Source organism: Lutra lutra, chromosome 8, assembly GCF_902655055.1.
Source record: "Lutra lutra chromosome 8, mLutLut1.2, whole genome shotgun sequence".
NCBI classification, from domain to species: domain Eukaryota; kingdom Metazoa; phylum Chordata; class Mammalia; order Carnivora; family Mustelidae; genus Lutra; species Lutra lutra.
In genome coordinates this window covers 127857060-127881080 of record NC_062285.1, presented here as the reverse complement: position 1 = coordinate 127881080, position 24021 = coordinate 127857060, and the positions used below count along the sequence as shown (strand labels likewise).

The window sequence follows — 24021 nt, the reverse complement described above, 5'->3', positions numbered from 1 at the left end:
AAAGTTCTGCTCTTCACCTTTCTTACTACCACTAGGGCTCATGATTTTTTTATACAATGTATTATAATCAATTTCTATCATTATTTTTTTATTAGCTTATTTTTTGAGAGACAGCATGCAAGTGCACAGGTCGGGGAGCGGCAGAGGAAGAGAGAGAATCTTACAGACTCTCCACTGAGCTCAGAGCCTGACAAGGGGCTCGATCCCACAACCCTGAGATCATAACTTGAGTCAAGAGTTGGACATTCAACTGACTAAGTCACCCAGACACCCCTGCCATTATTCTTTTTGAGATTCAAACTGTCTCCACTTTGTCCAGGGGTGCCCTTTCCTGCCTGAGTCAAAAAACTGTTATAATTATTGATAATGAAATTTACAGTTTTCTAAATAATTTCTTAATAATTCTACATGCCTCTCTCAACTTTTAAATTGAGTTCCAAACTCACTACTCAAGTGTGTAGGTCTGCACTGTCCAATAAGATAGCCATCAGTTATTTAAATTTAAATGAAATAAAATTTTAAATTCAGTTCCCTCATCCCATTAGCCCCATTTCAAGTGTTCAACAGCTATATGTGGTAGTGGCTACTGTACTGGACAACACTACTCAGGATTACATGAAATGAAGGACCGGTATTCTAGAACTGTACGGGCAAACAAATATAAAAAAAGTTAAACAGTGAAATGAATTTTATTAATGAGATATTTGCCTTTTTTTTTTTACACTAAATCCTCAAAATTAGTTATATACTTTATACTTCAAGACAGTTCGATTTGGACTAGTCACATTTCAGGTGCTCAACAGCCACAGTGGCTAGAGGCTACCATATTACCATGTTCTAGAAGATTCCTTTTTAATGAAGTTGGAAAAATCTCATAATACTGTAGTCTTAAAAAAATTGTATCTCGTAAACTGAGACCATAACTTGTATAATAAAAACACAAAAATATAAGCATATGTATATTACCGTCTAATCTTCCCTTTAAAATGTTTTTATTATAAAAATATACTTTTTAGGGGCACCTGAGTGGCTCAGTGGGTTAAGCCTCTGCCTTCAGCTTGGGCCATGATCTCAGGATCCTGGGATCAAGCCCTGCATCCGGGCTCTCTGCTCAGCAGGAAGCCTGCTTTCCCCCACCCCACCTGCCTCTCTGCTGCTTGTGATCTCTGTCAAATAAATAAATAAAATCTTAAAAAAAAATATATATATATACACGTATATATATATACGTGTATATATATATACGTGTAAAATATATATATATATACGTGTATATACTTTTTAAATCTCCAAATTTAGATTATTTCAAAATTAGAGTACCTTGCTGCTTTTAATGTTTCCTCTGCAAGACCTTCTTCTTTCACTAATTCTTCAAAATTTACAATATCTTCGAGATCAGGCACAAATCTAAGAATTTGGGAAATAATTTTATTAAGTTAAATATGTACAACTGACATAGATATGAAAGTGGTATTGTAAGACTCTAAATTTTTCAACCATATATTTGGAAAGAACTTTCCGTTTTAGTAATATTATTAATATAACCAATTTAATTCCAAAATTGACTTTCAGATATGAATAACCAAATTTTAATCCTTAAAGTCATGTAATCTTTAGAACCATTCAGAAACTGTACTGATAAGTTAATCATAACTTTAAGAGAAATAAAGATTTTCAAAGATCTGCTATAGTCTTAAAATTCAAGAAAAAAATTTAACCAGCAGAATTAATGGTTTTCTCCCATATTTTAAATCAAAATATATCAATAAGAAAAACTGCTTCACAATATCCACAATAAAGATAAATTAAAGGACATAAAATTTTTATATGGCATAAGCAAGGCAAAAGTGATGTTTGCATCCATACCTAATGGCATTGCTGCTACAGTGAAGGCCGCCAGATCTTATCATCCGTATATAGCCCATAGCATTACCTTAAAAATGACACACACATACAAATCAGGTATTTATACAAATAATTCTAAACTCCAAAAGTCAGGAATACAGTCATTCATAGCATGGCTTTACCACTCTTAAGTACCAAAGGATTCTTGTCTGTTTTACTTTAGTTCTTACTCTATAAAAGTAAAACTTAACATTATTTGTGTGCCTAAAATATAAATACATATACTTAAACACAGCTATGTCAAAAATTATATGTGAATGACATTTGATGAACAAATTCATTAAATGTTGACTACTTTTTTAAAAAACAAATGGGGCGCCTGGGTGGCTTGGTGGGTTAGGCCTCTGCCTTCAGCTCGGGTCATGATCTCGGGATCCTGGGATTGAGCCCCACATTGGGCTCTCTGCTCAGCAGGGAGCCTGCTTCTCCTTCTCTCTCTGCCTGCCTTTCTGCCTATTAGTGATCTGTCTGTCAAATAAATAAATAAATAAAATCTTTTCTAAAAAAGCCAAATAATTTGAAATTTCTATGTCAATAATTTCTTCCTCATCACACTGAGTGCCTCCCTCTCTCTTTCCGCCCTTGCCACCCCCATACATGCAAAGGGAAATGATATCAAGAAATCTTTACTTGATGCTTCCAAATTACATCTCCAAGCTTGGGCTACTCCTCCAGATTTTTTGATCCAATGCCTATGCCCACATGACTAAGAAGAATTTTTAATTTAATATGTTTAAGTCAAAATCACCCTGTTATATTTCCTATCTCAGAAACTGACATTTCCATCCTTTCAACTCCTCAGGCAAAATGTCCTGAAGTCATTCCTGACTCCTTTCTTTCTTTCATACTTCATATCTAATCAATGGGCAAATTATAATAGGTCCACTTTCAGAACGTTCATAGCTATGACCTTATTCCAAAGCACCACATCTCTTGCTTACACCTCTGTAATATGCAAAGACTCCCTGACTTCCCTCCTTCTACCTTTAGCATCCTGCTTCCTAATCTCTTATCTACATAGCAGCAGTGCTGGTGGTTCTTTTCAAACTAAGCTGGAACATATCCTTTCTTTTCTGAAAACTCTACAATGGCTTTCCGTCTCTATAAAATTCAAATTTCTTATGTGGTCAACAAAGCCCTGTGTAATCTTGCCCCTTGCTGCTGTTCTGATGTCCTGCCCTACAACCCAGGACTTTACTAACCCTTCCATTCTGGCCCCTATTTCGCAAAAATGCTAAACAGACTCAGGACTTTGGCACTTACTGTCACCTCTCTCAGATACGCTCTTTCCTTCCCTGAATATGCACATGGCTTATTCCCTGATGTTATTAAGGTCCCTGCTCAAATATCACCTCCTTAGAGCTTTCCCTGAACATCACTGAACAGCACTGTGCAGAACCATTACATCTCCTTACCCAGCACTTAACACTGACATATTCTGTATCTTTTTTTGTCCCTCCCAACTGGCATGCAAAATCCATGACACAGCTTCTGTTCTCACTGCTCCATCCCTAGAGCCAACATATCCTGGCACATGGTAGGAATTCACTAGTACAGTTGACCCTTGGACAACATGGGAGTTAGGGGCACCAAACCCCCATCCCTGCATAGCTGAAAATCTGCATTTAACTTCTGACTCCCCTAAATTTAACTACTAATAGCCTACAATTAACCAAAAGCTTTAATTAGTGACATAGTCAATTAACACATTTTTTTGTATGTTAGGTGTATTATATACTGTGTTTATATAATAAAACCAGAGAAAAGAAAATGTTATTAAGAAAATCACAAATCTCATCTGTTTAAGTTCTATAGGGCAGAAATTTTGTTCAGTGCCATATATATCACAAGTACCTAGAAACATTTGTTGTCCTCAATAAATACCTGTAGAATGAATGTGTAGAATGCCAATAGCATTGTGAGAGCACTCAGAACCCTTTGGCACACAGTAAGTGCTCAATAAATGTTAGTGGTGGGGTGATTATGTCAGCAGGCAGGTTATTAGACTAAGTGACTTTTCCTTTTGCTCCCAACTCTGAGATTTCTTACTCTTTTTCTCAAGATATTTAACAGACTCAAGATATATAACAGACTCAAAAACACATCACTATGCTTTACAAGCATTTCTATTTCTATTTATACTATATTTATATAATTATATATTATGTTATATTACAAGAATTTATATTTTCTAAGAAGAGAAGAATTTCTAAGAAGAATAATTTATATTTTCTAAGAAGAGTATAAAGAATAAAACCCTGGAACAAACTGAAAAGGATAATATTCACGATATGTTGAATGCATCCTGGTGGCAACTGAGGTGACACTATTTTATGTGAGTTGGGGGGAATTATTTTGATGTGTACTGTGGGAAAGTGACTAGCATAGTAAGCTCATAATTTAAGGACTATTTCATAAGAAAAAATTATACCTTAAAAAATATAAAAATATTAACTAAATAATAATGCAAGCAGTACATGTGGAAAAAAACCTCTGACATTGGGGCGCCTGGGTGGCTCAGTGGGTTAAAGCCTCTGCTTTCGGCTCGGGTCATGATCCCAGGGTCCTGGGATTGAACCCCGCGTCGGGCTCTCTGCTCAGCAGGGAACCTGCTTCCCTTCCTCTCTCTCTGCCTGCCTCTCTGCCTACTTATGATCTCTGTCTGTCAAATAAATAAATAAAATCTTTAAAAAAAAAAAAAACAAAAAAACCTCTGACATTGGTATGCAAGTAAATGAAGTTTTAAGCAACAGTGCTTTAGAAAAACAGCTCTTCATCTGAGGCCCATGGACTCTAACTTTAAGCACCTGAACTCTGGTATAATAATATGCAAAACTGTATGCATAGTACATGGTTCTGAGGGAAACCAAATCAGAGTTTTCATCAGATTCTCAAAAAGCATTAAGATCTATTGCTCCAGAAGTTTACAATCTAATATGATATCAAATGTCTCTATGAAGAAAACTGTACTTGTGGAATAATACCTCATTATTAAATTGTTTAAAATTTAAAAAACTACAAATGTTAAATTCTCTAAGTTCTTGTACTAATATATAATAGAAATGTCTACTATGTAAACCAATTAAATTATAAAATTTAAGCTAGTTTTCAGTGATTTCACTCCAGAACTAAATCTTTCCAGTATCTTCCCCACCAGTAAATTTAAAGCCCTGTGAGAACGAAGGCTATCTCTATTTTCGGCATCTATAAGAGCACGATTTTACCAAACTGTTGTCAATAAGAATTCACCAACTGCTTGAAATCTGTAACTGTGAAGAATATTAAACACCTTTGGATTTAAGCTAAAAAAAAACCCGGCTTAAGTCCAAGCAACACTATTTCTCTGAGCTTCTCTTTTTTCATCTTTAAAATGATGATTACATGCCTCTCACTTAGGGTTTTTGTGAGGACATTACCAGAGATAATGTGTGTGGAAAGCTCAAATAAGTATAGTTTTGTTAATCTCTGATTACTAAATGTAGTTCCTGCTTTTAAATATAATGTAACACATTTCAGAAAGACACGTTCAACCTGTGAGGCAGGACAGCTCAAATTATATACACATATGAAAGGATGTAACACAGAAAATTATAATATTTAATATTTCATCTTTAATTAAACTGATCCATAAGTAATGTGACTTACTTATATTAATTAACTTTCTATATAAATTATTTTATACCTTTGCACTTAGGCTATAACTTCAGGGAACCAATTTTTCTTTTCTTTTTTTTTTTTTAAGATTTTAGTTATTTATTTGACAGAGAGAAAGAGAGAGAGAGAGAGCACAAGCAGGGGGAGCAGGCAGAAGGAGAGGGAGAAGCAGACCCCCCACTGAGCAAGGAGACCCAATGCAGGACTTGATCCCAGGACCCTAGGATCATGACCTGAGCTGAAGGCAGCTGCTTAACCAACTGAGCCACCAAGGCACCCAGGGAACAAGTTTTTAAAGCCCAAAGCAGTGCCAATGAACAGGGTTAAGTACCTAATAAACAGTTACCGGCTGACTATTATGAGCATGATATTTGAGATAAGTTAAATATATTTTTAATTTAATTGAAGAGATTTTATTCAACATATATTAGTCCACAGTCTATCAATTATTTCTGTACCAACAGTCTAATCATACTTGAAAAACTTCTGGTAAGAACATCACTCTAGTGGGATAAAATTGATCTCAGGCACTCATATATTAAGTTGATTATTTGTATGGGATATTTAAGCAAAAAGATTCTTGGAATTTGTATTTTATTTCCCAAATCTTTTATAATAACTTACCAATCTGGCTGATGAGTTGCCTGAACTGATCAAGGTAGCTTTGTCCCTCTGGGGTAATTCCAAGTTTTCTGATGCCTCGATTGAATTTTTCTGCTCTTTCAAAAGGATACTAAAGAGATTAATTTAAAGATTACCTTTATTAATAAAGACCCCTAAAGCATAAATTACCTATAAATTCAACCACTAAAATCAACCATGCTAATACCACTTGCTTCTAATTTTTTATTTCCACTGTGCTTTAAAAAAAAAAAATCACTCAAATCTAATGACAAAAGATTTATAGCACAAAAACTACCAATATCCAAGGTCAATATAAATTAAACTTCTTTTTGCCACTAGCTAAGGAAAATAATTATTATTAAAGTCACCAAATTTAAGTTTTCCACCACCATTATTAGTCTCCCAACATCCAACTACTCTATTAGATAGTCAAAAGAAACCAATTCCCCTTAGAAACATTTCTTCAGAGATGTCCAACCAAGTTCCTGTGGGCTGAAGAGGTAATATATATATAAATACACTCCTTCCCAAATAATACACATTAGGTAAGCTAAAATATCTAGTTGCCATCACCAATAAAAAAAAAAGATTTTTCAAGTCTTAGCTGATTAAAAGTTAGGAAATTACTCATTTTATACTAATAACAAATGGACACAATTCTTACAAACAGAATGATAATTTCTCTGAATACTAGGAATTTATTCCAATAAAAAGGAGACAACTAAATTCTCCACTGATAACTGTAATCTGTAATTTTATTAGTTATTTTACTAGAAAGTAATATTTTACTGCTTTGACACTGATGAGAACTATTAACTAGTTTACTAGAAGGTTGCAATTAGATAATGCTTAAGAGTAATTAAAATAGTTCCATATGTGGCAAATCAAATATAAAACTCATCTAATAAACATGTTGGTTTTCTATCTGCATGGCTACATGCATCTATACTAGTACCACTCAGATTTTTCTTCATTATTAGAAAACTCAGCCCAGAGGGTAAAGCGGAAACAGCATTCTTATAAATTATAGATGGGAATATCAACTGTACAGTGTTTTTAGAGTATGTAGCAACATGTATCAGAATTTTAAATATTCATATTATATGCCCTAGAAATTTCTCTTCCATCAATTTACCTTTAAGAATTTTAATAGTCTCCAAATACACTGAGATAAATATGTAAGGATGTTACCTGCAGCACTGTTAATAACACTAAAAAATAAGAAAAACCTAAATATTTGTCAGTTGGGGAAGATTAAGTTATGGTATACATCTTTACTATCAACTGTTAAAAAGAATGAGGCAGATCTATATGTAAAGAACTATGATAAGCATATTGCAAAATAATCTGTGTAGTATTACACCATTTTTTTAGGAAAAAAAGTAGTACATGTAGGGGCAAATAGCTATGTTTATCACACAGACATCTAGAAGCATCACATCAAAATATTAACAGTAACTGCCTCCAGAGAATGAAAGTGGGAGAAAGAGAAATGAGGGAGATCAGTTTATGCACTCTATGTTGTTTAAATGTTTCAAAGTATGTTTTGCTTCTGCGTTATTTAAAATCAAGTAACACCTGGTTACACTGATCCTTACACTGTAGCCTACAGAGAATGCAAAAAGTAAGAAATTATAAGGGGAAATACAAGAAACTGGGGAGACCATATCTAGGAGACATTATTGTGAAAAAATAATTGAAAAAAATGAAAACCCCACTACAGAGTATCATAATGAACTTCAGCATAAACATCCGCTATATACTCAAGGGTTGAATCAAACTACCTTAAAAAGAATATGTGAAAATACCTTATGATCATTTTGGTCCTTGATTTCCCTGAAAAACCGAATATCTTTAATCAACCGAGATTTGATATGTTCATCATACATAAATTGGCTGAATATATAGAACTTCTTTTTCAAAAATTGGTAGGTGAAATTAACCTATAAAATTGAAATACAAGAAATTGGGCAAAGTTAATATAAAAATTAATCTCAAATCAATGTGACTGTATAACTGTTATCTATAACACTATATGAGTTTTCATAGTCTAATATTTACAAAGTCTAATTCACACTGGAAATAATAAATGAAGTTTTTTTATTGCCCAAGTTTACAAAACTTTCTATAAGCTCCCCTTAAATATTTTAACTACACAAAAGGGGGAAAAAAAGGAAAATATTTTCCTACCAGAAATAAGAGTTATAGTGAGAATCAAAAACTCAGATTCAACACTTTAGTTTTTAAGTCATCAACCACAATCAGAAGTTTCTGTTCCTCCATCTGCAAGACTACTTATTACTAATCTACATGTCTAGAATGATAAGAAACACGGTGCTCTTTGAACTTTTCTGAAGGAAGACTTTCAATTATTTACCCAGGAATATTCTGAGCACCTCTATGTGCACAGCACAGTCTCTCTGCTCTCATGCTATACATGGTGCTTGTCATCATGAAGTCTATATTCTAGCAGGAGTGACAGACATTTTAAGCAAGTATATGTTAAATAAATTATTAAGTATCTACTACATAATTCATACAATGAGAAGTTCCAATACTTTGAGATTGAATAATAAAAAGCCCTGACCTGGACTCAGAAAATCCTGAAAAGGTTGAATTTCAGCTGAAATTAAAGCCATAACATAGGATTACTTCTGACCTAGAAATGGAAGTCCTGTATTAATTTTCATCTCCTCCACCCTCCTCCAGCCTACTGTTTTGGCAAATATATGCCATTTTTAATAGTCTTCATTTACCCAGTTTTAGAAATAGGTGCTTTCTTGTAACCTTTCTTGTGGCTTAAACACTGCTATTTCTTTTTATCTATTTATTATTTTTTATTTAAGTTCAATTAATTAATATATAGTGTATTATTAGTTTCAGGGGTGGAGTTCAGTGATTCATCAGTCTTAATATAATACCCAGTGCTCATTACATCACATGCCCTCCTTAATGTCCATCACCCAAGTACCCCATTCCCCCACCATCTCCCTTTCTTTCAGCAACCCCTCAGTTTTTTCCTATGATTAAGAGGGTGCCTGGGTGGCTCAGTCTTTTAAGCACCTGCCTTCTGCTCAGGTCATGATCTCAGGGTCCTGGCTCCCCGCTCAGTGGGGCATATCTGCTTCTCCCTCACCCACCCCACCCCCCCCCCCCCGCTTGTGTTCTCTCTCTCACTGTCTCTCTCTCTCCTACTTTGTCAAATAAATTTTTAAAAAAAGAGTCTCTTATTGTTTGTCTCCCTCTCTGATTTCATCTCGTTTCATTTTTCCCTCCCTTCCCTATGATCCTCAAACACTGCTTTTTCTTGATCTCCTTATTACTATTCATATTAGTAGAAATAGTCTCTTTATCCTTCCCACTCTTAATAATGGGTACAGCCAGTCTCTGATCTTGTCTCTATATACTCACTTAGTCATCACCAGACATCAGGAACGTACATTCATTAGTGTGACCAACGATTAATGACTATATCCCATGCTAGAGTGTAACTGCCATGAGAGCAGGAACTGTTTTTCTCACCCTAGTGCCCAGCACAGTGCCTCAGACAGATAAAATACACACATAATTATATCTAGTACACGAATGAGTATCTGACAGATGAGGTCAAAGAAAAGTTTACTTATCCGGAAAAGTTCAGACATGACCTCTACCTGGATGACTTCTTATTTTAAATTATATACTCCATCTCATTTCTATACTGGTAACCACTAAAACAGAACTCCAATCACATCTCCTATCAGCTCAAATACTTTAATGGCTCCCCCACAGAATAATAAAATGACCCCTGTGTAATTTCCAGTTACATAACTCCTCCCTATTCCCTTACTTTCAAACATGCTTAATAATATTTTAGTATTTAAGCATTCATAGCCTTCTTCAAGGAGAAATTAAGTGTACCCTGAAAACTTGGTAAATTCGAAGACTTTTCTTGTACACAAAAGAAAAAATAGCATACAAATTCAAGAGATTCTCTCAAGTGATGATGCCAACTTCTAAGACTCAAAGTCTTTTTAGTAAATTTCTACTTTTAAATAATTAGTAAGCCCCCCCAAAAAAGAGCATGACTGATATTAAATAAAATGCTATCAATGATTCATTTGCAAAAGCAACTTTCAAAGAATATCAGACAATCCACACAGATACATATATTTATGTCAATGTGTTCAAATCTCCAATGCTATTTATAACGATGATCCTGAGAGGGTAAGATATTAAAAAATGCCTTTTGTACCACTGAGCTTCCATCACATCCAACACAATTTTAGTGCCAGATATTTTTTTAAGATTTTATTTTTAAGTAATCTCTACAGCCAACATGGAGCTCAAACTCACAACACCAAGATCAAGAGTTGCATGTTCCACCAACTAAGCCAGCCAGGTGCCCCCAGACATTTTAATTACACCAACCAGAAGAATGGAAATTCAGGTAGAATATAAATAGGCAGCAGTGTATGTTTACCAGAATATTCTATGAGAATGCTATTTGCCAAACCACCAAATTAAATAGGAGTCTATTACCCACCCAACCCCCAACAAAGTTTCTTACTGTTGTATTCATGATTCCTGTGCCATGTGTTCGAATTGAATTAGCAATATGCCGAATATTAATAGTGTTCAAATGTTTGTTATTGCTTGTTCGTTCAATAAAAATCTGCAATGAAACAAACTTATGCTAAGTAACAACACAATCCATCGCAAACACTGGCCAGTTACACAAAGAAAATTTTACAATCTATTTCATTAGAGATAATTTAATTGGAAAGTCATTCAAGAAGATAATGTAATCAATGCAAAGGAATAAGAAGATGATCTCTAAACAATTATTTTCTGCTTTATTTCACTAGTTTTCACTAATGAGAATCAATTCTTTGCCACTCAGCCTTCCTACTATACATCCACCCACATTTAAAAAGAATTCTAAAACCTACTCACCTGATTGTTGAGATTATAGAGGTACCGAGACACAAATATATGAATATTTCTCATAATTTCCAAAACATCCAGGCCCTACAAAACAACCCACACAGTTCTATTATTCTTGAAGACAGACTTGTATCAATGCAGTGACTTACTACCAAGATTTTTAAATTACTTTTAAAAACAACTATACAAACGTATGACCAAAGGCTAAGGAGCCTTCTAACTGCTACAATCAGCACTGTCTCCTTGGAGAAACCTGGCTGCCTGTTAATCTTACCCCTTTTGAAAGACAACAGTTATGTTCAGAATTTCAGAGATTCGTTACTCAATCATTTCACCATCATTCTTGAGAATATTTGTTTGTCTTCCCAAAGATCTTCTGTACATTTTACAAAATAAAATAAGGGCCAGATTCTAAAAAGTAGTCAGGATATGTGGTGATATTTATAAAATACATACTATTTTTCAGGCACCGTGCAAGGTTTTTTACATGTAAGTCTCCAAAAAACATGAGGTATTAGTCTTATAAATTCCACAACTGAGAAAAATGAAGCTAAAGGAGTTCTCCAAAGTCAAGTGGCTAGGAAGAGGCAGACCCCAGAAATTTTTAGAAAATCAAATTTCGAATCCTTATGCTTCTTTTAATTACACTAGACCACTTTTAACATCCAAGTTACCTATGAAGAATCCTTCATTTTCCAGTTAATAATCTAATGTCTAATGGCATCATATAAATTGTCCCACAGCTCTTCTAACTAGGGCTCAAAGGAGCATCACAATATCCACTAAACTTTTTATTATCGTTTTCCTCATGTTTCAACCTAAAATTCTGTTTACTCACTTTTTCTCCTACTAGGTTATAAGTACATGAGCTGAAATTGTTTCTTTTTATTTCTATATCCCAAAACATAGTTCAGTGCCTAGCATCTTTTCAGTGAATACTAAATGTATAAATGAATGAAAGGATATACAAACTGATCCTGGAAATGCAGTAGGATGTAGGAAAAATTATGATCCTAAAATTTTGGGAATGACTGTTTTTTGATAAATATGATATCTGGGTTTTCTTAGATAAAATATATGCAAATTAACTAAAAACATAAACTTTTGTACTCATGAGATACTACCTTACTGTAAATTAGCTCACTGAATTAGCAAAGCTAAATGCTTCTAGGCACTCGTCATTTTAAGAATATATTTATAATTATACACATTTAACCATTTTTTCCTAAGACATTAAGGCTTATATGTTATACCTACGTTTAAAATCCTTAGCTGTGATCTTAACTTTGTACAATTCTGCACAAGTCACCTCACAATCCAATGTTTCTGAAACACTATCTCAATCTATACAGCTTTCAGATGTTCAACAAAAGGCAGAGTGTAAACAGGAAGCCTGTGGTAAATTATTCATAAAGCAAATTAGCATCATCTAATTTTTTATTCTTGTCAAGTATGTAGTTTTTATAGCAAATATTTTCTTGAGATATAAACACATGCTAAATAAAGTAAAAAGAAAAAAAAAAGACGATTTAGAGAAACGCTGTTATGCTACAAACACACTCTGCTAAAAACACTTTATACTATACCTGTTCCAAAGTCTGACTAGGAAGATGAGCCTCTGTCATAACCAATCCATAACGCTGGGTAGCTAAATTTCTCATTTCACTGTACGTGGCCCAGTCATGAAGAGCTACTGTTGTTAGATTGTAGAAGGTCTTGTCTAGGTAGTGAGTTACGTAAGCTACCAAAAAATATATAAATAAAAAACTTTTTGATTCATGAAAATAGAAGAGAAATAAAATTTTTGGAACGTCTTTAAACATTAAATTTCTTCCTTTAAAATAAGGTACTAGGAAAATAAAAATGAAGAAACAAAAAGGAACTAAAGAAAAAATGAATAACATAAAAATACTCTCAAAGTTTTGTTTTTGTTCTTTAATAGTTAAGGGCAAACAGATATAGAACATGACTTTAAGAAGGAAAGCAGAACACTCACCTCGAATGTCAATAAAACGATTAAAAAATCGAATTGGATTCAAAGAGAAAAAAAGGGCCAGGTCTTTCATGCCAACTTTGAAAGGATTTCGGTCATCCAGCTTTAAATGAGTGTGAACAGAAAGTCGTAGATCCTTCTCTATCTCCTTGCATAATTTATCCAATAAATGCTATTCACAAAAGAATTCATATGTTAATTTTTCAAAATAATATTCCGACTGCATTGTTCCTCCAAGGCATCTATGCTTTGACCATTAGAGTTTTATAATCAGTGCAATGATGAAAAAATTTGTCAAACTGGTTTAAAAGTCTAAATAAGCTATGGTAAAATATTTTTATTGACAAGATGGAAATTACTTTGTTCTCCATTTTACTTTTTTTAAAAGCTTTTTAAGTAATCTTTACCTCAAATGTGGGGCTTGAACCCACAACACCGAAATCAAGAGTCACACATGCCACTGACTGAGCCAGGCAGGCACCCCTATTCTCCATATTAAACCAATGATTTTTGGGGATGCCTGGGCAGCTCAGTTGGTTAAGAGTCTATTTTAGGCTCCGGTCATGATCCCTGGGTCCTGGGATCAAGTCCTGCATGGGGCTCCCTTCTCAATGGGGAGTCTGCTTCTCTCTCTACCAGCTGCCCTTACTTGTACTCTCTCTCTGACAAACGAATAAATAAAAATCTTTCAAAAAATTTTTTTTAAAAAGAAAATAAACCAATGATTTTTTGACCAGGGAGCAATTAGATAAATTCTAAGTTTTTATTTTCATTAATACTTAAAACCTTTGAAAAGAACTTCAAAAGCTCTCTGATGACTTCATTACAAGGAACATGAACATACAATATAAAGTATAACATTTATGGAAACCAGTAACTAAGAAAGAAAGGTCCTGAAAACGAGCAAAAGAAATTTTTTAAAAGCTTCCTTATAGGAGTGCCTGGGTGGCTCCGTTGGGCGTCTGACTCTTGATTTTGGCTTGGGTCATGATCTTGGGGTCATGGTATCAAGTGCCATGTTGGGCTCCATGCTCAGCAGGGAGTCCGCTTGGGATCCTCTCTCTCACTTTCCATCTGTCCCTCCCACCACGCTCTCTCTCTCAAACAAAATCTTTAAAAAAAAAAAAAAGCTTCCTTATTATAATAATCATTTTTTTAAAGATCACAAAATTCATTGCCCTAAAGGTAAGGAAATTAATCATCTTTTCTAGTCTGCCATGAAGTTCTAAATACTGGCCAGACACGTATGTTATTGTTATTTTTATTGTTTTTTTTTAAAGATTTTATTTATTCATCTGACAGACAGAGATTACAAGTAGGCAGAGGGGCAGGCAGCTAGAGAGGAAGGGAAACAGGCTCCCTGCAGAGCACAGAGCCTGATGCAGTGCTCAATCCCAGGACCCTGGAATCATGACCTGAGCTGAAAGCAGAGGCTTTAACCCACTGAGCCACCCAGGTGCCCCACGTATGTTATTTTTAAATAAGAATAGTTAATACAAGAAATTATATAAAATTTTTCAGAATTTTATCAAACCTGAATATCGTTTATATTGTGAGTTCACTCATTCTTAATCTCTCCCTCCATATAATATTGCTAGATGAAAATATAAGATATCAGTGTTTATAATATGCATTCCATTAAAACAAGAAGGTATAGACTACACTGCATTTGATTTGTAACACAAGTAAATCTTTTAAATTTAGAATATTTAAATAAACAGAAAATTTTAGTCAGTGACGCTTCAAATAATTTAATAAAATCAGTTTAAGTTGCAATAACTACATTTCCATTAGCAGCACTCAATTTTCAAACCAATTTTGCATTTGCATTCTTCTAATAAACAGAATTTTAAATTCAAATCTACAGGGGTGCCTGGGTGGCTCAGAGGGTTAAAGCCTCTGCCTTTGGCTCAGGTCATGATCTCAAGGTCCTGGAATCAAGCCCCACATCGGGCTCTCTGCTCAGCAGGGAGCCTGCTTCCCCCCCTCTCTCTGTCTGCCTCTCTACCTACTTGTGATCTCTGCCTGTCAAATAAATAAATAAAAATCTTAAAAATAAATAAATTCAAATCTACTATTTACTAAAGTGAAAAAAATTTTCCAAATTCCTCGTCTGAATTTCTGTTAAAAATTAGGAATTAGGGCGCCTGGTGGCTCAGTCAGTTGAGCAGCATCTCTTGATTTTGGCTCTGGTGGTGATCCCAGGGTCTTGAGATTGAACCCTGCCTTGGGCTCCACACTCAGTGGGAAGTCTACTTGTCCCTCTCCATTCCCCTGCTTGTGTGCACTCTCTAATAAATACATAAAAAATATTTTTTAAAAAAATTAGTAAAGACCAATTTAACACAATAGTGATACTATAAAAAGAAATCTTTTGCTCTAGACAGTGATTCATAAATAATTTATGACATATATAAAAATGAATATACAGTATATATGTAAATGAAAGCCTGCTTCAATCCAGGAAGTTTTTCCAAATATTGAAAAACTTATAACATGTATTTGGAATGCAATCTCGAATAGGATGTTACCTCGTTTAAAATTTCCATAATTTCTTTGTCATAGCAATCCAGAAGTATTTCATAGGACTCTAAATGCCTTGCATGCATCATAGCAGGTACACAGTCCCGTAAAGCACTGAACATGTACTAAGAAGAAAATTAGAATGTTCATGAATTTAGAAAAACCAGAGCTCTAATTAAGAAATATCACAAAGGGGGGAAAAAAAGAAAAGGAATATCACACAGGTTAATTATCTATCTTTAAAGACAAAAATCTCAATCTAAAGACTTTTTTTTTTTGACATGTCTTACTTTCCTAAATAAAAAGAGCCAGGTTTTATTCTCTAAAGCAAATACTTTAAACTAAAAAAAATTCATATTCACTTATCCTTTCTTGTCTTGAACACTGAAATACTTATTTCCATAAGGAAACAGATCTCAGTAACATATACCTTGCAGACAGGTAAATGTCAGACTATTGTGACATAAACTAAAATCAAGTGAAATGAGAATAATCAGGAATATGAGTAAAAAAGTTAGTTCATTAACATTAATATCAAATTTAACTAGACTAAATGCTTATTAAATATGTACAGCATTATAAAAACATTAGAGTCAATTTTAAAATGATTTATTAAGTCAAATGATTGTATTTAAAACAAATTAGAATGGTTGGTATGGTGACTAAAAATGATGGATTATTTTTTACATTATTCTTCACTTACATGTAATCTGGCTGCATCAACGGCATTTTCATATACATCATCTAAATAAATTGGGAAGACAGCTCGATGCCAGTATAAAAAACAACAGTCACATTGTGTTTGGACTCTACAATGTAAAGTAGTAATTAGTGGGAGCAAAACTGAAGTACCCCCCCACCCCAAAAATAAGGAAAGGAACAACATTCTATACCATAATGGCAAGAGCTCAGTCTTACCCATTTTTTTATTCCCTGTATCATATAACCCAAAATTAGCACAGAAAAGCCACAAAATAAGTATTTTTCAATCAGAAAAATTCTAAAGCATACTTGAAAAACAATATGTATAACTTGTAAATAGTTAAAATTTTCAGTATTATTTGGTATGACTGAACTTATAATACTTGTACCACATGCACCATTTTACCTGTCCCAAAGCTGAAAAGCAGACTTTTAAAAAATTGTGACAAAATACAAAACAAAACCAAAAACCCAGTTACACTTAACCTGTCTGTCTATAATCTTTGCCAAGTGACATTTTCACACGATTCTATGGCAACAAAATGATCATTGAGTATCTTATAATGAAGTAGGGTCACTATTTCTTCCAAAGATAGAAAGTTAAATGCTACTAACTATAAAAGTCTCAGCTTCTCAGAACAGAAAACAGTAAGTTTTAAATGAGTTAAAACATTAAGTTTCAAAAATTAAGCATTAAATGAAAACTGTGCTGTAACCTTAATTCACCTGGGAATCAAATTCAGAAGACCCATTTTCCCTTCAAGAAACTTACTGCTCCCTCAATAAAAAGAAAATAATAAAGTTACAAGGGGCTTCCAAATACTAATTCATTTGAGTGAATTCCAATTCATGTATCAAAACAAAATTACAGAATGTGACATGTGACATGAATCTCTAAGACCCTCACAAATAGATGAAATCTTGTTATAAAGCAGCAATTTTAGAAGTCCACTAGGCTAGTGGACAATCACAGCAATCACAATTACATCAGGGTCTAGCAGATGCTCTAGGTATCACATGTTCTCGTGAGAGTTCTTTCAGAAGCCACCTCTTTATTGTAGAAGCAAAACTAAAATATAATCCGTAGTCATAGTCTCATTTCAGTCATGCTAAAGGACTGACAAGGAGGAACTAATGGTCTATCTAGGTTATATTTCTTCTCTTGCTATGCTGAACAGCAAATTGCTGTTTCTATTAGCCTTCTCTTTCGAATATCATTACATATCCCTACTTACCTTTCTCTAAGCTCACTGATAAGATCCAGCTTTTTCATGACTACTTGCAGTGGAAAAAGTTCTTCATCTTTAAATGTTTTCTTTCAGGAAGGGGAAAGAATGACAGAGAAGTTGCAAAAGTAAGGACAGATTTCTTAGGTCAGTAATAAGGGAACTGTGAAAGCTCAGATTTCATTTTCCCTCCAAAATAGCAATATACTTACCATCTGTGTGCCAACACTTAGTGCCAAAGAAACAATAAGTCGTCGTTGCCTTGTGCTTGGTCCATTAAGAGTGTTTTCAGCCAAAACTAGAGCAGAGAGCACATCAAGACGCTGTTCGCTGTATTTTTTGTCAGAAATTACTCTTTTCTAAAAGATAAAAGGAGAGAACAAGAAATAACAGTTTTATTTTTGAATCAATAACAAAAGATTCTGAGGAAAAACTTAAGGGTAATATTTCCATGGTTCAATTTAAGAGAGCTTAGACAAATGCTTTCCCTGTTCATCTTTTTCTGATGTTATATGCTTTATTTCTCTCTTTTTTTTTTTCTTAGATTTTTATTTATTTATTTGACAGAGAGAGATCAGAAGTAGGCAAAGAGTCAGGTAGAGAGAGAGGAGGAAGCAGGCTCCCTGCTGAGCAGAGAGCCCGATGTGGGGCTCGATCCCAGGACCCTGGGATCATGACCTGAGCGGAAGGCAGAGGCTTTAACCCACTGAGCCACCCAGGCGCCCCTATATGCTTTATTTCTATAACATTACCATTTAGTGCTGTCAGGGAAAGAAAATGTATTAAGCATCTTTTAAAATTTCCATATTAGGCTTTTTGAGAGGCAGTTCAAGATAACAGCAGAGGCCACATTCTAAAATTTTCATATTAATTTAAGAAGGAAATTATTTCTTTAAAAAGGCATATTTTAAAACTATACTCAATATTGGGACGCCTGGGTGGCTCAGTCGGTTAAGCCGCTGCCTTCAGCTCGGGTCATGATCCCAGGGTCCTGGGACTGAGTCCTGCTTTGGGCTCCTTGCTAGGAGGGAGCCTGCTTCTCTCGCTGCCTCTGCCTGCCTCTCTGCCTGCTTGCGTGTACTCTCTCTCTCTAACAAATAAATAAAATCTTAAAAAAAAAAACTATACTCAATGTAATTTTTTTAAAAAGATTTTTTATTTGAGAGAGAGAATGAGAACAAGAGAACACAAGCAAGGTAAGCAGTAGAGGGAGAAGCAGCAGCAGACTCCCTTCTGAAGCCGAACACAGGGCTCGATTCCAAGACCCTAGGATCATGATCTGAGCCAAAGGAAGACATTTAATGGACTAAGCCACCCAGGTGCTCCCACAATGTCATTTTTAAATACAGGAGTGTTAATATATTACATGCTGCAAGTTCAGAGTTAAGACAACCCTGATCACTCTAAGTAACAATCATAAAATACCACGGAGAAACGGGCCAAGAATTAATATGTTTGAAGGCATGGAGTAAACAGATTAAACTAAAAAAACACATATAAAACAACAGAATAGCAAACTAAAAAGATAATTATGTTGAATACATAATAAACTTCATACCTTGGCCACAGATATAGAATTAAGAGCCTGATGCTGAAGGTGCTGTGTTATATGTGAGACTGAATCAGCCACAACCATGCTTCTTCTGTAGAACATATGCTCTATTGCCTTAAAAGAACCACAAGGAATATTGTGAAAATCAACTTAAAGCTTTTAGGCAAATTATAGAATACCTTGAAGACCTTGGGTTAGGTAAGGAATTTGCAAATGAGATCCATAAGCACTTGATATAGGATAAGATTGATAAATTCAACTACATTAAAATTAAAGAATTTCTGTTCATCAAAAGCCACTATTAAAAAAATAAAAAGGCCTAAGTATGAGAAAATTTTTGCCACACACAAGGATTTAGTACTCAGAATAAATAAATGAATGGAACATTTTTAATGGCAAATAATTTAATAGAAAACTGAACAAAAGAACTGATTTTTCACAAAAGAAAAAACACAGTCAATAAACACTTGAAAAAGACCCCATCATCAACAATCCGGGAAATAAACACTACAAATAAAATCATTTACCTCCCACCAAAAATTTGCCTCCCACCAAAAAGGAAAAAAAAAAACAAAATCCAGATACTACCAGTGTTGGTCAGTTAGGAAACAATGGGAAATCTAGTCCATCAGAAGGTAGGTAAGCTTACAGAATATAGGGAAGAATTTGGCATCCTCTTGAAAAGCTAAACATGTACATAACACACAACCCAGCAATCCACTATAGACACATAATACTTCAGAAAAACTCTTGGCACAATTACACCAAGAAACATATGCAAGAACAACAACTTTGTTTGTAAGAGCAACAACTGGAAACCACCCAAAGGTCCACCCATAGGAAAACTACACAGCAATGAAAATGAAATGAAATGAAATGAAATGAAGTGAAAATCATCCCAACATGTTCAAATACAAAATTCTGAGTTTAAAAAAAAGCAAGTCAAAAATATATGAAGTATTACTTCATTAATATAAACTTCAAGAACATAACTGAACAATGAATGATTTATAGATTCATCCATATCTGATAAACCAAAAAGAAAAACAAGGGAAATGTAAGCATCAAATTCAAGACAAGGGTTTCCTCTGAGGGAGCAGAATAAGATGTAATCACCAAGGGATGGCACAGGGGGTTTGTAAAAATATTAATATTTCCTAAATGGGATGGTGTGTTTTTAAGTGTCTATTTTCTAATTATGTTTATTAAATACATATGTATAAACATACCTATACATACATTTCTGCATTTATAGTAAATAAATTATATCTTTAAAAAAGACTAAAAATCAGCCCCAAATTTTAATTTCTTAAGTAAATCTAAAGACATTAGCAGAAATAGCTAACAACTTTTTTTTTAAAGATTTTATTTATTTATTTGACAGAGAGACAGGCAGTGAGAGAGGGGGAAGTAGCAGGCTCCCTGCTGAGCAGAGAGCCTGATGTGGGGCTCAATCCTAGGACCTTGAAATCATGACCTGAGCCAAAGGGGCTTAACCCACTGAAGCACCCAGGCGCCCCGCTAGCAAATTTTTTAATTTCAATTTTTACAAAAGTTAAGTGGATTCTCCTGCCTAGAAGGGGTTTTATTTATTTATATAGAATATGCTAAGAAACAATTTTATCATATTTTCAAAAGTATTCAAATCACAAGATCACAGCACTTTCTCTGTATTACAAAATAATAGCCTCTGGGCACCTGGGTGGCTCAGTTGGTTAAGCAACTGTCTTGGGCTCAGGTCAGGATCCCGGAGTCCCAGGATTGAGTCCTGCATCAGGCTCCTAGCTCCATGGGGAGCCTGCTTCTCCCTCTGACCTTCTCACCTCTCATGCTCTCTCTCAGATAAATAAATAATAATAATAGCCTCATTTTGATAGCCTCATATGCATTTCAACACAAAATGGATCTCTCTTTTTTTTTTAGTATAGTTGACATACAATGTTACATTAGTTTCAGGTGTACAACCTAGTGATTTGACAAGTTTATACACTATGCTATGTTCACCACAGGTATAGCTACCAACTACCCCATTACATTTCTATTTCAGTATCACTGATTATATTGCTCAAGCTGCACCTTTTATTCCCATGACTTACTCATTCCATAACTGGAAACCTGTACTGCCCTCTCCCCTTCACCAATTTTAACCAACCTTCTACACCTACCTCACCCTGCCAATAATCATCAGTTTGTTTCCTACATTTATAGGACTGATTCTGACTTTTTATTCATTTGTTATTGTTGTTGTTAGATCCCACTTATGAATGGAATTATATGATATTTATCTTTCCATCTGACTTAATTCACTTAGCATAATGCCCTCTAGGTCCATCCATGTTGTCTCAAATCTCATCCTGTTATGGCTGTGTAATATTCCATTACATATATACCACATTTTCTTTATCCATTTGTCTACTGAAGGATACTTAGGTTGTTTCCATATCTTAGCTATTACAAATAATACTGCAATGAATATGGGGGGGCATGTATCTTTTCGAATTAGAGTTTTCAGTTTCTCTGGGTAAATATCTAGTTGTGGAATTACTGGATCATGTGATATTTATATTTTTAACTTTTGAGGAACCTCCATACTACTTTCCACAGTGGCTATACCAATTTACATTCCCACCAACAATGCATGAGTGTTCCTTTTTCTCACATCCTCGCCAATACTTGTTATTTCCTGTCATTTTGATATTAGCCATTCTAACTGATGTAAGAGGATATCTCATTGTTGGTTTGATTTGCATTTTCCTGATCAGTGATGTTGAGGATCTTTTCAACTGTCTATTGGCCATCTGTATGTCTTCTTTGGAAAAATGTCTCCTTAGATCCTCTACCCATGTTTTAATTGTGGTTGTTTTTGTTTTGTTTTGTTTTTTTGGTGTTGAGTTGTGTAAGTTCTTTATATATTTCAGATATTAACTCCAAATATCTTCAGCCATTCAGTCAGTATTTTTGTTTTGTTGATGGTTTCCTTTGCTGTGCAAAACTTTTTATTTTGACATAGTCCCAGTAGTTTATTTTTTGCTTTTGTGTCCCTTGCCTTAGGAGACATATCTAGAAAAACATTATGGCTGATACCAGAGAAATTACTGCCTGTGCTCTCTTCTAGGATTTTTACGGTTTCAGGTCTCACATTTAAGTCTTTAATCCAGTTTGAGTTTATTTTTGTGTATGGCATCAGAAAGTGGTCCAGTTTCATTCTTTACATGTAGCTGTCCAGTTTTCCCAGCACCATTTATTAAACAGACTGTTTCCTCACTGTATATTCTTGTCTCCTTTGTCATAACTGATCATATAATTGTGGGTTTATTTCTGGGGTCCCCATTTTGTTCCCTGACCTATGTATCAATTTTTGGGCCAGGTCATACTCTTTCATAATTCAGGGAACATGCTTAAAACTTGAGTAAAACTTTACTAATACTTAAGCTAACCTTGTCATTGTCCTCCTTCTCTCTCTCACTAAATGCTAATTTTTAATAAAGTTTAAATACATTGGTAATTCACAAGAAGTTACTCAGAAAATTTCTTTCAATGGCCAGTTTCTTTAGCCAACTGAGAGATAAGTACACTTTCCCATTTTTTTTTTCATTTTAAACAGTTTTATTACACGGTGTTAATATTCAGGACACTTCAGAACACCCTGTATTTCTAATAAGATTTTTGGTAACCGGCTTTAAAGTGTTACTTGGGTATTTTTCTCATACTGGCTTTCAGTCAAAAGTACTACCTGGTGATTGTTTAAAAACGTTAATTTGATTAAACAGTTTATCCTTCATAACCTGAGACATCAATCCATGGATAGCTTCTATGGTAGTTTTACAGCTGTCTCTTGTAGCTTTGGCAAGTTTGTCTTCTGACTTTCTGTCATGTGTTTCTAAACCCAACATGAAACTCCCTTGTCCCAGCTGAGCTTCTGACTGTTCTAATTTTTCAGACAAATCACAGACCTGAGCAGTGGTATAGTCTGCGTTAGTAAGCAAACTAGAGGAACTCAGTGTATTCACCCAGTATTTATTGCACAAAAGCTCAAGCAATTTGTGATCCAATTTAAGGATTTGAAATATGAGACTTCTAAGGCATAATGTTGTTTGCAATGTACACCAAAGTCTTCTATTTTATTAAGTGGGATAGTCTGGTACTCAGAAGGTCCTTCATCAGGGGGTTTGTAGCCCTTTGGGTATGTCCTAAAGGCTCCAAAATTCACTTTCCCTGCTGATACTGTTCTTTTTGGGTCAATTACTACTGCTACGAATGGTTCCTGGAACAGATGACTGAGCATCTGAGCAGTAGTATCAATCCCAGAAAGCCAGCAGCCATAGCCAGGATGGCTGTGATACCCGCCAATTGCATTTTCAAGGCAGCCGCCCTGTTTGGCATTTTCTATATACGCAGCCATGGACTCATATGCAGCAGCCTGAGCATTTACTCGGGTTTCAGTGCCCTCTACAAGCAAGCCAAACTGTCCATAATGATCATGGTTTCACCATTCACCTTTCCCAGCATTAAGCCCATCACTTCTAAGTTGCCTCCCGATCTGCCATGCATCACCATTTTCAGTAGAGCCAATGCTGAGATTTTGCAGTACTTAAAGTAATGGTGATCCTTAGTCCAGGGCTTCGCCGCCCGTTATTTCTTGCTGCTGTTTCTTGTCGTATTTGTAGATTTCGTCGATGTTCTGGGCTTCCAGCAAGTTGTTGGCCAGTTCCCAGGTTTTCTGAGCCATAGCACTTCCAGACACCACCACCGCCAAGGAATCAGAGAAGTTGTTGCCTCAACAACCAAGACGCAACTTTACCTCACTAGGTTCCCCGGTGTGGGCTTCAGACCCTTCCCACCACAGGTGCAAACTTGTACTAGTCCCTCGAGGCAGCCAAGACACTCCCACAATTTTTTACTCTCATAATCAAGAA

The 24021-nt window shown here is 34.9% G+C and overlaps 1 protein-coding gene and 1 pseudogene across 2 annotated transcripts in view; both read right to left on the bottom strand.

Annotated features, from left to right (window-relative positions):
* The window catches only part of WASHC4 (WASH complex subunit 4), a 62505-nt gene that overhangs the window by 11630 nt on the left and 26854 nt on the right, over positions 1-24021 (bottom strand). For both annotated transcript variants that reach the window (XM_047739674.1, XM_047739675.1), the window contains exons 16-28: positions 19112-19219; positions 17766-17912; positions 17563-17642; positions 16329-16434; positions 15634-15750; positions 13106-13274; positions 12696-12850; positions 11119-11193; positions 10733-10837; positions 7992-8126; positions 6184-6292; positions 1867-1933; positions 1321-1407 (exon numbers count right to left, since the gene is read on the bottom strand). In XM_047739674.1, coding sequence (XP_047595630.1) covers positions 1321-1407; positions 1867-1933; positions 6184-6292; positions 7992-8126; positions 10733-10837; positions 11119-11193; positions 12696-12850; positions 13106-13274; positions 15634-15750; positions 16329-16434; positions 17563-17642; positions 17766-17912; positions 19112-19219 — 1460 coding nt within the window. The remainder of the gene's footprint in view (positions 1-1320; positions 1408-1866; positions 1934-6183; positions 6293-7991; positions 8127-10732; positions 10838-11118; positions 11194-12695; positions 12851-13105; positions 13275-15633; positions 15751-16328; positions 16435-17562; positions 17643-17765; positions 17913-19111; positions 19220-24021) is intronic.
* LOC125106294 (COP9 signalosome complex subunit 5-like) lies at positions 22374-24012 on the bottom strand (annotated as a pseudogene).